General features: G+C 50.0%; 8 protein-coding genes across 8 annotated transcripts; 5 read left to right on the top strand and 3 right to left on the bottom strand.

The window, feature by feature from the left end:
* Positions 1-145: 145 nt before the first annotated feature.
* On the bottom strand, positions 146-953 carry ASPVEDRAFT_671423 (uncharacterized protein). Its single transcript, XM_040815929.1, has 2 exons — positions 533-953; positions 146-470 (listed from the first exon to the last, which is right to left on the bottom strand). Exons 1-2 carry the CDS (start codon positions 856-858, stop codon positions 332-334), a joined length of 465 nt encoding a protein of 154 aa, XP_040668133.1. The 5' UTR covers positions 859-953; the 3' UTR covers positions 146-331.
* A 972-nt stretch (positions 954-1,925) lies between these two features.
* On the top strand, positions 1,926-3,775 carry ASPVEDRAFT_131774 (DNA-directed DNA polymerase delta subunit POL31; the record flags this gene model as incomplete). The annotated part of the gene is made up of 5 exons (XM_040806858.1): positions 1,926-1,960; positions 2,022-2,205; positions 2,273-2,404; positions 2,452-3,418; positions 3,477-3,775. 5 exons carry the CDS (start codon positions 1,926-1,928, stop codon positions 3,773-3,775), a joined length of 1,617 nt encoding a protein of 538 aa, XP_040668132.1.
* Positions 3,776-3,843: 68 nt separating this feature from the next.
* ASPVEDRAFT_193046 (carotenoid oxygenase family protein) lies at positions 3,844-5,770 on the bottom strand (the record flags this gene model as incomplete). Its single annotated transcript, XM_040809132.1, has 5 exons — positions 5,365-5,770; positions 5,178-5,313; positions 4,757-5,133; positions 4,566-4,703; positions 3,844-4,509 (listed from the first exon to the last, which is right to left on the bottom strand). Exons 1-5 carry the CDS (start codon positions 5,530-5,532, stop codon positions 3,844-3,846), a joined length of 1,485 nt encoding a protein of 494 aa, XP_040668131.1. The 5' UTR covers positions 5,533-5,770.
* Positions 5,771-6,099: 329 nt separating this feature from the next.
* ASPVEDRAFT_41870 (uncharacterized protein) lies at positions 6,100-7,082 on the top strand. The gene is made up of 3 exons (XM_040812447.1): positions 6,100-6,200; positions 6,250-6,329; positions 6,384-7,082. The coding sequence occupies exons 1-3, from the start codon at positions 6,179-6,181 to the stop codon at positions 7,017-7,019; spliced, it is 738 nt and encodes a 245-aa protein (XP_040668130.1). The 5' UTR covers positions 6,100-6,178; the 3' UTR covers positions 7,020-7,082.
* ASPVEDRAFT_193041 (uncharacterized protein) lies at positions 7,037-8,904 on the bottom strand (the record flags this gene model as incomplete). Its single annotated transcript, XM_040809131.1, has 4 exons — positions 8,682-8,904; positions 8,303-8,636; positions 7,325-8,256; positions 7,037-7,270 (listed from the first exon to the last, which is right to left on the bottom strand). The coding sequence occupies exons 1-4, from the start codon at positions 8,826-8,828 to the stop codon at positions 7,037-7,039; spliced, it is 1,647 nt and encodes a 548-aa protein (XP_040668129.1). The 5' UTR covers positions 8,829-8,904.
* Positions 8,905-9,183: 279 nt separating this feature from the next.
* Positions 9,184-10,556, top strand: ASPVEDRAFT_53067 (NAD(P)/FAD-dependent oxidoreductase; the record flags this gene model as incomplete). The annotated part of the gene is made up of 3 exons (XM_040814740.1): positions 9,184-9,949; positions 9,999-10,221; positions 10,271-10,556. The coding sequence occupies 3 exons, from the start codon at positions 9,184-9,186 to the stop codon at positions 10,554-10,556; spliced, it is 1,275 nt and encodes a 424-aa protein (XP_040668128.1).
* Positions 10,557-11,519: 963 nt separating this feature from the next.
* Positions 11,520-12,549, top strand: ASPVEDRAFT_670177 (uncharacterized protein). The gene has a single exon (XM_040815921.1). It carries the CDS (start codon positions 11,796-11,798, stop codon positions 12,255-12,257), a length of 462 nt encoding a protein of 153 aa, XP_040668127.1. The 5' UTR covers positions 11,520-11,795; the 3' UTR covers positions 12,258-12,549.
* ASPVEDRAFT_669382 (uncharacterized protein) lies at positions 12,498-13,325 on the top strand. The gene is made up of 2 exons (XM_040815918.1): positions 12,498-13,216; positions 13,265-13,325. Exon 1 carries the CDS (start codon positions 12,842-12,844, stop codon positions 13,154-13,156), a length of 315 nt encoding a protein of 104 aa, XP_040668126.1. The 5' UTR covers positions 12,498-12,841; the 3' UTR covers positions 13,157-13,216; positions 13,265-13,325.
* Positions 13,326-15,997: the final 2,672 nt, after the last annotated feature.

The raw sequence follows: 15,997 nt of genomic DNA, 5'->3' as shown, positions 1-15,997 counted from the left end.
GTTCGGATTGTAGGTGCAATTATGCAGTCATGTGCCGCGCATTATCCTTATACATAATGCTTGAAATGTGCAAGTCCTATACCCCTTAGTCCAAGCTTGAACCATCCCGGCTAATGCGGGGCTTAAAGTAGATTGTTGTTAGTCGATCTACTTGAAGTGTCAAGCGTAAGATACAACCGGCATGAGCACGAAAGATAAATTGTTTAGCCTCGCAATGGGTATCTATGTGCAATAAAAAACACGCCAGAGTCGCAGTTGACAATTCTCCTTCCCCAAGACCCCAACTGTTTCCCTCAACAACCGAGTTGGTAACTCGGCCTCGAGAAGCCGATCACAGATAGAGCAGCACCACAAGCATGGACACTATAATGCTTGCCAGTGATTCCGCCACATTTTTCTTCCCTAATCCAGTCTGAGCCCTGAATATCACTGCATCCATTTCCGACGCAGAGGGAATACGCAGGTGTGATCTAGAAAAAGGAAGGATTAAACTGCCATTCCAGAAACAGAGATGCAACGAAAGTAGTCTTACTCGGAGTCTTCAGAGCCATCTGTAGCCGCCATTGCTCGATGTGACCCATGTGTGCTTTCATCTTCGTCCGTATTTTCAGGTATTGAAGGTGATGAAGCTGTCGCAGGCGAAGGCCCGTACACCACTGGTCCTGGCGGAGGCTGATATTTTCCGACTGCATCTGTTGGAGCAAGCGCAAGAGAGCCCGGTAGGCTGCGACGCTCTATGTTATGGTATACCTCGCGCAGTGCCGAATCGAAGCTAAAGGCTGAGGCGAGAACGAATGCTGATAGGCCCAGAATGAATAGGTTGCCCAGAGGATGGGTTATAGATGATATGATCTTCATATTGAACGTGTCGGCAGGAAGTTGAGAAGATTACAGCCTTGAGGATGCCCCTGCTCCTCGAGATATGAGATTAATAGAACCGAGGCCATCTATCATGCGCGACGCGAAGATACGAGAAATTCCTTCCCAAGAATTCTACCGTCGAGTATGCCCTTGGTCAAGAATGATGGTCTCGTGCCTGCCAGTGGACGATGGCCTCGGCCATTCATTCTGCGGCACTCGGACGCACCAATACATCTAAGTGCACTCGAGAAGAAAAAAATGCCAATGAAGGAGCACTCTTATCATTTTTTCTGCAGCCAATGGTAGGACTCGGTGAGTATAGATCGGAATGCTGGGTGAGATTTGAGAGCCGAGCCAGGGATGAGGCATCCGGAAATTGGAAAGGATCAGATGCCTCCTCGCACTCAATGCTGCTCTCCAAATTGAACGCGTTGATTGGCTTGAAATTGAAACTGAAGTGGCCTGAAAAGGCTGAAGCTTGAATTGCAGTAACTGCTAACATTAGGTTGGTGGATCTCTAAGTGTACACTACGACGGTTTTGAACGGGTATCACTATCAACCTGCGCTTTTTGGTCGACACTGTGCCCATGGTTGGGTCTGATAGCGGGGCCAACGATGTTTCGAAATAAATGTAGGATTGAGGCATTTTATGAAGAATCTTTCCAAGAAATTGGCTGGTTTTCCTGCATACTTAATCTGGAATTGTCGCTGCCATGGCTAGGATTATTGGTGTTCGAAGCGAGCTGAGGCAATAGACAAGACACCAAGGAATGCGTAGACCAGCGAGCGAAGTTTAGGAACTGTTTAATAAAAGAATCAGTCCTTTGAGGTTCGATAGGGTTCTGGAGAGGGTGGAAAGAGTGGTGAAGCTGGAGGAGGTAGCCCAAAGCGGAAATGATGGCAGAAACGCCAAAAGACGCGTCTCCCGCGTTCCGTCCACTTTCTCAAGTCCGCAACAGTCAATCAATCGGCTTCCCATAAACTCACTACGAAAGCAGGTTTATTTCGATAATCTTTGCTTGATAACAGCCAATGCACTAGCGGGAAATTAATTCGTCACAATATGGCTGCAGAGGAAGAGTTCTTGTGTCCTCCGAGGTTCGCATCTCCGCACCCAAAGCTTGTCATTTGCTTCGCTAATTATGGTCAATTTCCTTAGTACGGAACAACATGAGCTTGCGCAACGGAATCCCTCTGTGTATAATCCTTTAGATACGTTCCGTCTTCCTCCCGGCCAGGAGAGGCAATACCAACAGCAATATGGAGATATGTACTTCTTGCGGCTTGCAAAGCTGAAGCCAGCCGTCGAAGCAGTTGCGGTCGAAGCTTGGGAAGGATTCAACGTACGATACGCCCTTTGAACCTAGAGATTTACTTTCTGTTGTCGCTAACTTGACTGCGGGACTGCAGATTGCAGGAGAGTATGCCCGTCGCGTGGAACGAGTACTCGATGTTCGACAAGGAGAACTTTGCTGGGTTGCGGGCACAATATATATGGAGATGCCATTGAAGCCCAATATCTTAGACGATCTTACGAAAGACGTAGGTTGTTCTCAATTTGTTGCAGAACCCATTCTGATCCCCAGTAGAACTTTACAACAGCTCCCCCACCCCGCCGAACCTACCAGGACCCATCACACCCAGAGTTGACAGAAATCATGCTTGAAGACGAATCCGGGCGACTGCGCTTGACGGGAAGCAAATTGAGCTCGGTCCAACTAGCAACGGGGGCCATCATTGCTGTGCTTGGGACGGAGAACGCAAATGGAGATTTCGAGGCGGTTGATATTAAGGTTCCTGATCTCGCTCGACAGCCACGACGATGGGAGAGAGACGACGCATCGTCATCCGAGAAGTCGAAGAAAGGGAAAATCGCATTGATTAGTGGTCTTGGTATTACGGGAACCTCGAGTGACAGCCTCACCCTCGAGCTCCTGGCGGACTATCTTTTAGGCTACACAGGATCGTCTTCTCAAAAGGGGGAGGCGGGTTCACTACCAGATGCTAGCGGGATTACCAGATTGATCATTGCCGGTAACTCACTCGGGGTGAGTACCATCGAGGCGGCACCGGCATTGGAGAACGGGGCTTCGGGAAAGAAGATTGCGCAGCAGAAGAAGTACGGATATGACGCTTCCGCGTATAACGCGTCGCCTATTACACAACTAGATGCCTTTCTCGCAGAGCTTCTACCTAGTATACCCATTACTCTCATGCCAGGCGAAAGCGACCCGGCAAACTTTGCGCTGCCGCAGCAGCCAATCCACCGCGCAATGTTCCCGCGTGCGAGGGCCTACTGCGCGGCGCCACCAACTGGAGAAGAGAAGCCGGAACACGGCTGGTTCGATAGCGTGACGAACCCCTGGGAAGGAGATGTTGAGGGCTGGCGGCTGTGGGGTAGCAGTGGGCAGAATGTGGATGACGTGCTTCGATACCTGGACTTTGCAGATGAGGATGGGAATATTGACACCGACGGGGACGTGGAAGCTAGGGTACGAATCATGGAGGCCATGCTGCGGTGGAGATGTGGAGTTCCCACAGCTCCAGATACAATATGTAAGTTCTCAAGCTGGTTGATTTCGTTTGGGATATTCTATATTGACTATCGATACAGGGTCCTATCCATTCCAGACACACGACCCCTTTGTTATGCAGAGCTGCCCGCATCTTTTCTTCACCGGTAACCAACCGCGGTTCAAGACCGGCATTATAGAAGGCGACGCGCCATTAAAACTCAGCGGCGAGGACACGGAGATGGGCGGGACCGAGGAGGATTCATCCTACCCAACGGTCCGCTTTGTATCGATCCCCAAGTTCCGGGAATCGGGCGAGCTAGTCCTGGTCGACACCGAAACCCTGGAGGTCGAAGTAGTCAAGTTCGGCACCTTTGCCGGAAAAGAAGAGAACCAATAATGCATGAAGCCGTATATAGACGAACCTATTGAACTCATGATGATGAACCACGTCCTCTTCAAGTCTTCCTACAATGCAATATCCCTCCCATCAACCCAATTCCCATGCAACCCCGGCCTCAAACGCACCGGCAACAAAATCCTCGCCTTCAGTCTGCTAAAATCCTCCGTATCAACTAGATGCAACTCACTCCCCATGGCCTCATAGTTATTCACCAACGCCAATAAGTACCCATCCCCCTCCTGTGCCTCATCATTACGGGGAATAAACACCGGCTCCTGCACCATATGCGTACTCCCCGGGAAATAAACCTCCGTCTCGCCGATTTGGTTATCGAAGTGTGCAAGTGCATTATACAGCGGATACCCACCACCTAGGTTTGGCTCTATGCGCGGGAAGTCCGTACCCAGGGCCGGATCCATCATGGTGAAGAAACAGTGTCTGTAGGGGCGGGTCGTGAAGCGGTCATCGATCCGGTAGAATTCGGAGTTACTTCTTTCAAGGACCTGTGGTTCTTCGAGCGCGAGATCTGTATCTGCTGTTGAATGTGGGTTTATGCAGAAGCGCACGAGATTCGAGTGGATGGAGCTAGGTTGGGGACTGTTCCCTTGTGCGTCTGGCCACCAGAAGAAGACGTTTTTGTCGCTGAGGCCGAGGTCGATTATGAGATTGCTGTGTGCGTCTTCGTATGCGTTTGCGGTGTGTCCTGGGAAAGAGTTTTTGTAGTGGAACCACTGTTGAGAGAGTTAGGCCTGGTGGTGTAGTATATAGTTGCAGTTAGGGCAACGACCTTGACGTCTGTGGATTTGGCTCCATGTCGCGGGAGGACTCCGAGATACAGCGGCGTCTCGGGGCTCCATTGCCAGTGCTCGCCACCTCGTTTCAGTCTCTCGAGGTCGCATACTTGGGGGATGAGCGGGAAGATAACCTGCTGCAGTAAGTCCTTGCTCAAAGATGGATATGGGATGACTGTTAACACACCCAGTTCTCCGTAACGGCAAAATCATGTATCATAGCTACGACCGGTGCCACCAGCCAAACGACTTCAGTGAACTTACCGTCAGGGGCGACATTATAATAACAAACATCCGGCGTTCCATCGCCCCGGGCTTCATATCCAAAACAGACCATATCGCCAATTCTGGGATCAAATTTCGGATGCGCCGTAAAAGTCAGACTCGGCAGCTGGCCGTCGAAATCATAGAGACCTTTCGTCTCCAGCGTGGCTGGGTCTAAAGCGTATGGAGGCGAGTCCTCTTTCAATGCTAGGAGTTGTCCGTTGAAGTATACAATATTGGTGTTGGCCGTGCTGCGGACTTGAAACTCTACAGCGTCCGTGAATTTATTGCGATATTTGCCTGGCCACCGTCAGCAACTGGGGACTAAGGTAGCAAAATTAAACTTGTCAACCAACCAATAAGCGCCTGTTGAGCTTTTCTCTCACGCATGAACTTTTCCGTCCTCACATATCGCTGCTTAAAAGAGACCTGGCCGTCCTTGATGCGGAATGCAGAGATGTTGCCATCGCCGTTGAACCACTGTCGGCCGAGTTAGTACATTACAAGATAAACCCTTTAGATAGCACTTACAGGATCGTCTTCAATGAATGGAGGGAGCTGGGGATCGGGCATAACCCTGTAAAAGACACCGTCGATTTCCTTTGGGATTTCCCCCAAGACCTGTAAATCAGATGCTCCCCCTTCAACCCTGCAGGGCCTCATGAACCCAGAGAACTGAGGCCGGTTGGGGAATGTCATTGCAATGAAAGCAAGAATGAATGCTGTGTACAGTGTATAAAGATACGGACTTGTTGGCCAGGAGATATAACCAACGGCTTCCCAACCCCACCATACGAAAACGGGATAAATCAGACTACGCACACCCCAAGAGCTTCGGGGACTACTAATTTAGTTGCATGACATCCGCTGAGTCAGTTCGAAATGTCCGTCGATTATGGCTGTCCTTCCCCACCATCGTGCGATCCTTTCCGATGGCCAGGGTCGATTTAGGCTCGTTGCTGAGGCCATCAGCACTAAGAACGATAAATTAGAGGGTGGAACTTTAATGGAAATTAAGTTGATGTTTATATTGACCTCCTAGAGTTTATTAACAACAAATTATGCTCTTGGCTGAGAGGAACAAGAACTATATATATATATATATATATATATATAACTGGAAGTATGCCTTCCTAGAGATACATACAACCCCAATAAACACACACTGCAAAATAGAATTATCGCCAAAAGCTATCCAAACACGTCTATTAATTTCTTACTGAACTATATAAATATTAAATACCGCAAAGTCGGGGAATCAACGGCCCCACCTCATCCGACACTTCGCACTGCATTTCATTTTCTCACCACTTTAACACTTTCAAGACTCCCTAAAGAAACGACCATGCTCCTAAACGCCACAACTGGTCTGTAAATACCCCAATGCAATTATACTATCCTACTGACCATTAAAAGCAATCTCAACCCCCAAAGTCCTGCTAGTGCCGTACTCAAAATGGCACGTCCCGCGGTATCACGAGTGGATGAAAGACGAGGTCTGCTTCTGCCTTACAATAATACCAAAAAAAGGGAAAATCTAACCCAAGTAGGAAATCCAACAAGCAACGGCTTCAGAGCCACTAAGTCTAGACGAGGAATATGCCATGCAGCAGTCGTGGCGGAATGATGCGGATAAACTCACTTTTATCATGTGTCGTCCTGCCGGAGGGAACAACAGCACCGCCACTACTACTAGTGGTAACCAGGGTGAACAGGGATCAAGCCTAACAGACGAGGATGATGGTTCCGCGCGCATGATCGGGGACATCAACCTCTTCCTGAGAGTCGACGATGGGGACGAGGGCGTTGAAACGCCCAAAATCATTGGCGAGATTGAGCTGATGGTTGCTGAGAAGAAGGACCAAGGGAGAGGGTTTGGGAGGGCTGCGTTGCTGGCATTTTTGAGGTATGTGCTTGAACGGGAGGGGGAGGTGGTGGGGGAGTTTGTGAGGGGGGATGAGGGGGCACGTAAAGCGTTGGGCGATGTGAGGGAGATGAAGTTTGTCGCGTTGAGTGTTAAGATTGGGCAAGGGAATGAGCGGAGTTTGAAGCTTTTTGAGAGTCTGGGGTTTAAAAGGGTTGGCGAGGAGCCGAATTATTTTGGGGAGTGGGAGTTGAGGAGGACAGAATTGAGGAGCGAGGAGGTTGATGGGTATAGGGAGGTGGACTATACTAGAACTGCATAGATTTGATTTATATAGAACTACCACAACTGCACGAATGACACGAATTTTCTCCACCGAGGCATAGCTTTATATTCGTCCAGCTCCTTAATCTCCTCGACCCCCAGAGTCCGCCGCCCTGCTTGCAGGTCAACTGTTAGAGGGTCACGTAGTTTCGTGCGGAATATCAGTTTGTAGCCAACTGCACTGAAAATGATCAAGATTATTCCGAACATGTACTGGAAGAAGTAGTATGCAGTTGGTGTATCGGATCCCTGTATAAACGAATAAGCTCCACCCCAAGCAGAGAAGACAACGGCAAAACTTACAATAGGATACAAGGCCAGGTAAAAAGAAGTCCCGATATAGAAACAGCAGCAGGTAAACAGCCAAGCCGGCGGAAACGGCCAAAGGGCGCATTTCCATGCATACGTCTCGGTGAACAGAGGATCATTCTGAGCCCTGAGAGCTGCACGGAACCGAAACGATGTAATTGATATGACAAGCCAAACCATGAAGTATCCTGTGCTAGCAATCTGCGATAGCCATTTGAACACGGTTATCCCCTCGCCGCTGAGATTGATATATGTGAGGGCCACGCAGAGAACGCTCGTGATGGCCAGGGAGATGCGAGGGCGTCCGCGCGAGTCGACTTTCGACACCCAGGCGGGGAGTATGCCCTGGTGGGCCATGGACTGGAGGATCCGTGAGGCGATGAAGAAACTTTCTGCTGCGATGGCTGCGACGGCGAAGATGATTGCCACGTTGAGGACGTCAGGGAGGCCCTTGATACCGGCTTGGTTGATGGCAATCACGAATGGGGAGGAGGCAACGCCCGAATCGCTCCCTAGAAGGTTCTCATTGTATGGAGAAATCAAGATCCCGATCAGGGCCACTGAGATCAGATAGAATACAGTGACTCGGATCGGGATGAGGAAGACAGCGTGCGCCACAGAGAACCGGGGGGATTTGGACTCGCCAGCGAGAAACCCGGTGAAGGTATTGTCGCCGATTGCCAGGATCGCTAGCAAGACGCTGTTTCCGAATCCCTTGAATCCATTCAAAAAGGCCTTTCCATCCTGCCAGTTTTCTCCGTGGTGGACGGTGCCTTCTGGCCCGACGCCAAACACGAGTGCAACTCCCACGATGATGAAGATGATGAGGACCAGGATTTTCAGAATCGCAGTAAAGTACTCGAACCCCCCGAAGACAACATTTGGCAGACTGAAGATGATGAACATGAGCAGGAGAAAGACCGTTACTGTATAATGTTAGACCGTTCACATAGATAGGTAATGCATGCATACACCACACGCCTTCATGGACCGAGTTCTGAGCCCAGTAGTTCACAATGACAGAAAAGAAAGTGGCCTCCGAGGCAATGATGGCTGTCCAGCCAATCCACATGGAAAAGCCAGCAGCAAAGGACAGGGCCGGATCGACGAAGCGGTCGGCATAGTCGATGAAATTCCCAGAAGTTGGGAATGCAATCGTCATCTCGGAGACGGTGTTGAGGACTGCCCATACGCATGAGCATACCATTGCAAAGCCCAGCAAAAGCGAGCCAGCGCCGCCATCTCGCAGGTTGGACCCGGTCGAGATGAACAGGCCTGCTCCGATTTGGCCTCCGAGAGAGATGACCTATACAGTTAGGTGGCTGTGATGAGTATGACGAGAAAAGCATACATGGATTTGTCTCGGAGTAAAAGTTCGATGGAAGCCTGAATCGTTGCGCACCGCTGTGATTTCCCCTACACCACTGTCGGTATCGGCCACTGGCCGGTTGGCGAAGTCATGTTTGTTGTCTTTCTGCATCATTAGAGACAAGGGCATCTGTTGGGTTAGATAGAGGATCGAATTAGGGCGAGGGAGACTTTATAGCCATCCAGATACAACAGCACCAGGAGCCATGATAGCGAGTGTATCCTTCATAGACCGGAAGTGGGATAAGACAATGACAAGAGGCAGGTCGGTGCGAGTGACGCTAACTCAGTACCCCAATATGACTCGTTTGTGTCCCTTCATTGGTGGGACTTATCAGTAGAAATGCAGCAGTTGGAGTAACATGTTGCACTATTCTAGACACGGTATACGGCATAGTCTGGGTTCAGACTGCACAAGACAGACATAAAAGGCTGCAAATAAACGCGCTTCACCGTTACTTGTACCATCCACTACCAGATCCAACATGACCTCCCAGCTTTCCCAGCCGATAATCATCATCGGAGGCGGCACATTTGGAACATCAACCGCCTACCATCTCGCTATAAAAGGCTACACCAATGTCACTGTCCTCGACCGCTTCCCCGTTCCCTCGTTCGAGGCCGCTGGCAATGACATCAACAAAGTCGTCCGCACCGAATACCCAGAGCCCCTATACACGAAGCTGGCCAGCGATTCAAGAGACATCTGGCGCGAGCCGAATGGCTTATTTGCCGGGCTGTACCACCCCAGCGGTTGGATCATTGGGGCCACGGACCGTTCTTCGCCTTTCGTGGAAGCCTCCATAAAAAGCGCAAGGGATCTAGGTGTTGACCCCCCGCGGCTCGTCTCGACGCAGGAAATCCATCAGCAGTGGCCTGTGATGGACGGAGACTTCCAGGGGTGGAAGTCCTATTGGAGTCCGAATGCCGCGTGGGTGAATGCGCGCGAAGGGATTGTGAGAATGGCGCGAGAGGCTATGAAGGCCGGGGTTAAGTATATATCTGGAGATTCCGGGTACGTGAAGCAGCTGCTCTACGATGCGAATCAAGCTTGTATCGGGGTGAAGTGTGGAGATGGCACGGCGTATTTTGGGAGCCAGATTATCCTCGCGGCCGGTGCTGCGGCTGGTTCTCTTTTGGATCTCGAGGGCCAGATTGTGGCAAAGGGACATACAGTGGGCCATATCCAGCTTACCCCGGATGAGGTCGAGGAGTATAAAAACATTCCCATTCTGGATCATCTCGAAGGAGGTAAACGCCAGCCCACATTGACCTCGTAGGAAACCACTGACTTGAATAGGCATTCTATTCCCACCTCAAGAAGACGGTATCATGAAAATCGGTGCTGTCCATTTTGTCACCAACTATGCAAAGTCCCTGAATGGGATGTCGCTTCCTCGATACCGCTCAGACAACCCACAGGATGGAATTCCCGCTGTAGTCGAGGCTCGTCTTCGTAAATGGATGGAGACCTGTGTGCCAAAATTGGCTCATAGAGAGTGGATTGAAACTCGAATATGCTGGTGAGCTGCGAAACTTGTCGTTATTGTATACAGACTAATCCGGTTTCAGGGACGGAGACATGGCCGACTACCACTTCCTCATCACCCCCCATGTCAAACACAGAAACCTCAAAATTGCCATCGGAGGCTCTGCGCATGGATTTAAATTTCTCCCAGTGCTGGGGAAATACATTGTTGAGATGATGGAGGGCACTCTGGACCCCGAAATTGCACAGAAGTGGAGGTGGAGGCCTGGCGTCCAGCTGTCGGATTATTCAACGAATCCTCATCCGGAGAGCCCCGAGGATCTGAATGACATGCCTGGCTGGGGCGAGCCCATCAAGAGTTCTTTGTAATCTCAGTTTCGTTGATAACGCTATCTCGTATCTCTGGTTCTCCGTCTCCAACGGGATTTACCTTTAAGGGCTCCTAACGTGAAGGCAATAAGAGAAACATGCCCTGAAACCAGCTAGTTGAATTAATCTAATGGAGCTGGAGTTATAAGTGCATTAGAAACTACACATTACACGGCCACTACGTTACAGTCAAATGAAAGTACACCCATATATTTTGTCCCCGATTCACCAATAAACCCTAAGAGTTGTCCAGAAAGACCTGTCTCAACAAAGGTGCGAAAGTACAATATGAGTTCACTGTTTGGCTTAGTCTAGGTGCCCTTCATGAGAATTGTTTTCGTTTCGAGGAACTCTTCCATACTGTGAAGAAGTCCACCAGACCCATGGCCACTCATTTTTGACCAAATATCTCTTCTTTGGCAAGCGGCGAGTCCTCCGGTACATCTTCAAACACGGTAGGCTTGATGAAGAGACCATCCTCGATGCTCCCGCCCATTGTCATTGTCCCATACTGCTGACCAGCGTCTATAAAAGACATTACTCGCTCGTAATGTGCCTCACTCCACTGGGGACCAACAAAAGCCGCAGGATCTCGAGGGTCGCCAAGGGGAAAAGCATCAAATTTCTGCCTAAACAAGGCCTTACAATCACTTGCAACAGATTCCTCCACGTAAATACGGGAATTATAGCTCTTACAATGGAAATAGCATACCCAATATATTCATACAATTTCATCATTTACTATGTGTTTGGGCGACGTCACTTGTATGTGAACGACATGATTTACCAATTTCATTACGTATGCCACTTGATATGTTTCCAGATATTATGCTTCATACACGACAAGTGATCTGTCCGTGAAGTGGCCCAAGTTGGGGAGTACAAAGATCAGCAGGGATCCACTATACAGTCTTGTAACACCAACATCTTCAGCAGAAAGTTCATGCAGGGGAAGAGATCCGAATCACCTCGCGCGGGGATGAATCCTCTGCAGAAGACTGATGTGACCAAGCGGGTCGTGTAAGCGGAGTTAATCTGGGTGGATCTGTCCCACAGCTCCGGCCCGACCCAGCGGACTGGTGTGGTATCGGTAATACAGTGACGATACATTTACTTTTCTGAGAAAAAGATAAACTTTGGTTTGATGTCTTCCCAGCCATCATTACCGGATTTCATTTACAGCTGCTGCCGTATCCGACACATGGCTTCAAATCATTCGGATACATTTCTCCAGCCAATATGTACCGTCCAGCTTTTGAATGGGTGCAATCCATTATCCCAAGTGCTGACCAGGGCACCGAGGTCGTAATGGTGGCCTTTTATTCTGAGCCCCACGGCGAAGTCTGCTTCAAGATTCAATTTGTCACTATGAAGCAAGACTATGAAGACGCCAGAAAGGCGCTGGAAAAGCTACATCAGAGCCGACCCCCCGGAACACTCGCAGAGTGGACGTGTCAAGATGAGACGCTGGACGGCCTGTATAAAGACCAGGCAACATTCAACCCTGCTTCGCACTATTACTATTGCGACAACGTGTTCCTTGGCAATAAGACCAACGTCACAGAAGTCCTCGAAAAGGGTCTGTTGGCCCTACCACCGGGGAAGTCCTTTGCATTTTGGTATCCCATGTACCCCCGAAGTGAACGAACTGTCCCGGACATGCCATTGATAGTGCCATCGAATCACTATTTTTCCATGTAAAGTATCGCCGAGGACCTAGAGGAAAGAACACGAGGGAGATCGTGGATACAAACGACCATGAACAGTATCTGGCCACACACGGTTGGTTCGTATTTGGGCGAATGTGATGGGAGGCAACCCGATGAATGGTACTGGTCCAGTACATCCACTGTTGATTTTGGTTAAGCCTAACCCCGACAATCTCCCCGTTCCGCGTCGGAAGGCGAAATTCAATAGGAACAAGATCTTCTGGCTCAACGGACGAGCCACTGGCAAATGCCAGGGGAGTTGACTGAACGGGCCCCTTGAATGGCTTCCAAACATTGATTATGCGGTAACGGTTCTTCAGAAATTCCTCAGCCTCCGCTTTATCTGGAACATAGAGTCTATCACTCCATATCTATTGCTATCCTTTTTTTATTCTGTTGAAAGACCAAGTTAACCGATTCAAATCAACCGGCTGTACTTACTCCTCGAGATGACCGGGCCAATTGAAACCATCACACCTGCAAGTGATACGAATCTGGCAGAGTCTCCAGCCCCAAACGGCGCATCGTCTTCAAGCACGCCCTGCCTTCAATGTGGAGGAGAGAAAGTGAAACAGAATGGCTGAGGTTTATTCTCGGCGGCTCCAGGTGCAAGAACGACCCACCCAGCAGGTCGCCCAGGTAATTAATACAATTCTCAACCCTGAAGGGGTAGCTGTGATTGTGGAATGTGCCCATATGTGTATGGCCATGAGAGGGGTGCAGAAGCCACGGGCAACGACCATCACCCAGTCGAAAATCGGGGTTTTCCAGGAGGACAGGGCAGTAGATGACCGATTTCATTCCTTGGCTGCCTCTTACGCACTCGTTCGGATCACGGGGGAATGGTGGACCTCTCGGTGGGCATCAAAGTTTACAAAGGATCAAGGCTGAGCCCAGATGTCGCTCACTGCCCATCTCTAGCAGAAATCGACCGGTTTCCTTCCCACTATCGTGAGTTTGCCCTGTACAACCATGCGCCAACATACTGACTGCACCCAGTTAGCCACACCTGCACTATCCGGCGATCTCTCGTCGACTACGACAACCCATAGCGCTGAGTCTTGCTTCCACTGTGTTACCAGTCAGAAGGTCGCCTCCATATGGCATCGCATGGGCCGCGCATATCCTCCGTAACCAGTACGCAGGCCAAGATATCCCTCGCTACGACCAGATGACAGAGCGGAAATATCGCTGGCTGGACCTTCCTTGGAACTACCATGACTGCCACGACAAGCAATGGTGAAAGGAAAAAGTATCTCGACAGTCTGGAATGGTCAACCGGAGTCCCCGCCATATTCGCTTCCTCGCAGGGCGCGACTCTGTGAAAAACAAATCCCTGCATGGGGTTATCCCACGAGTTACTCGACATCATCTCCTCAATCAGCAACCAAGCCCGGCTGCGGTTACATCAACAAAAGCACCATCCCAAAGAAACAACCCAAGTCACAGCCTTTATGGCGTTCTCACCAACCTGGAAAAGCAAACACAGCCTGACGCGCATGCAACAAACCTCATGAACCTCCACTCCAAAGCCTTCCAGTCCGCCACCTGGATCTACCTCCACTACGCCCTCGGCGACGCGCTCCGTGAGAGCAGGGAATCCAAACAACTTACCTGCCTGTCCTCGTAGCCTCCCTATCCCAGATTCACAGTCTGCACGGGCCCCTTCTTGGGTTTCTGCCTACCCCATGTGGGCATTGTTCATGGCGAGCTGTGATGTTCTGGAAGAAAGTATCAACTTGAGTGGTTCACTGTTCTGGGTTGTGATAAGCTAGTTAGTAATGTCCCTTCTACGATGGCTGCTGCTGAGGTGATATAGAAGAGCAGGGATCCTCAGTGTGCATCTGATGTGAATGGGAGTCTGTCTGCGGGAGAAGCGTGGACCTATTTGGATGGAAACAATCTCGCGGTTCGGCTGGGAGATGCCGTTTGCCTAAAAATATTCTTTGATTGTCTCTATTCGCGTATGAGAGCTGAGCAACTCGGAATACCCGACGTGGACCGTGGATCATAGCTTGTACTTTTGGTGTAGCATCCAACCTTGATAGACACCAAGCTTGGGCGGTGCCTCCCTTGCAAGGATTCAATTCCCCATCATCGAGGGTATCGTGGATTAGAGCCCCATTAGGAAAATGCTGGCAGCTGGCCAGAACGTCGAACATCAAAGTGGTTTCTCGATCTTTATGCGTGATGTAAGGGTGTCCTGTGATGGGTTCCATGCTGCCACCACCACGCATTGAGCCTATCTGCACCGGGGTATCTACCCAGAGTACAGCTCTTGGTTTATGCAAGGACGAGGTCAGCTATCCCAAAAACTTTATCTCTTGGGAGAAATGAAGGAAGGTATACTTGTCAGCACCCGTGAGAGCATTTAAGGTTATCCAAGTTGCCACTTGCTGACATGATTTGCTCGTACAATTGCTTTACGTAGCAATCAATTACTTGGTAGTTTTGTTTAAGTTCTCGGCAGTCTCAGACGCAGAAGAAAAGAATGCATGAATACGAGAATACCAAGGCTGAGCATGCCCTGTTGTCTTCATTCAGATATCGATCGACGATCTAGACGCGATACCCCTGTCCAAAAACCAGCAGATCACTTCCCTGCCAATCGATGACAGACAGTACCAAGGCAACTAGCTCCGATTTCCCCAGGCGGCAGTTCACCGTATGGTTACAGTTCAGCAAGAAATGTAGCTGCAACGTTCCAGACAGCCTTGCATAGCGCATATACGAGATCTCACGACTCACGAGGCATGGAGAGACCTCTCAGGTGGCCGAGCGGAGATCAAAAGGGCGCATATTTTGTCATGCTGTGTGTCAGTGGTGCAGAGCAAACTCCGGGGGTGCGATCCGGATGGTGCGCTTGGGGCTGATCTGTGAAGATCATTCTCTGGGGTTGGCCCGAACTGGAACACGAGCCTTGGACATTCTGGGCGTTCTTGAATACCAGGCTGAACGTTGCTTGTTGAATCAATGATTTGTTGACTTGGGCCTTTCTTTCCTCCAGATGTGAGGAGAGTATGGCTTCTATACCATAGAATGTAGGCCGGTACTCGGCGTATAAATAGAGGCATGATTCCCTCCTCTTCGTCTATAATCTCGTCTATCATCAGTTCTCCAGTTCTCAACTCATAATCTTGATACAAATTACCTCAACAGCTTCAACGCAAAATGAAGTTCACTGTCGCCATTGTTTCTGTGCTCAGGTGAGTCCACGCAACGACCCTTTAGAAATAGTCCGTCCTGTTCTAATATCTCTCTTGATAGTTTTTGTGCCACCGGTTAGAGCCCACAGAGCCCCCTGGAGAAATTATAACTTCGGTTCTAACCTACCTCCCAGGTGCCCTCGGCATTTCGTGTGGAGCCCAGGGTAGCTCCAAGGGCGTTCGCTGCGTTGCCAGAAACCAACCCTGCCCTCGTGGTTTCCGTCCTGTCTTCTATGACGACCCAGCCCCTTGCTACAACAACCAGCGCTGCTGCGTTTGAAGCAGAAGCTCTACTCCCACTGTTTACGGAGCCGGATATGTGGTGATGGGAGCGAGGTTCACGTTAGAAGGGGATTCTGCACGAGAGGTGGGATGCAGATAGCCGCTCCTTAAGTATGTCTAGGTACCTAGCATTATGAATGACTTTCTGCGCAGTTGTACATTGCTTTCTGTTCATTTCCCTTGTAGGCCGAGGTAGGAAGGAGCCCTGCAATTCCAAGTTCAGCTGGTAGAATAGGCAATTTGA

Source organism: Aspergillus versicolor (genome assembly GCF_001890125.1).
Source record: "Aspergillus versicolor CBS 583.65 unplaced genomic scaffold ASPVEscaffold_5, whole genome shotgun sequence".
NCBI classification, from domain to species: Eukaryota; Fungi; Ascomycota; class Eurotiomycetes; order Eurotiales; family Aspergillaceae; genus Aspergillus; species Aspergillus versicolor.
This window is presented reverse-complemented; position numbering and strand designations above follow the sequence as displayed.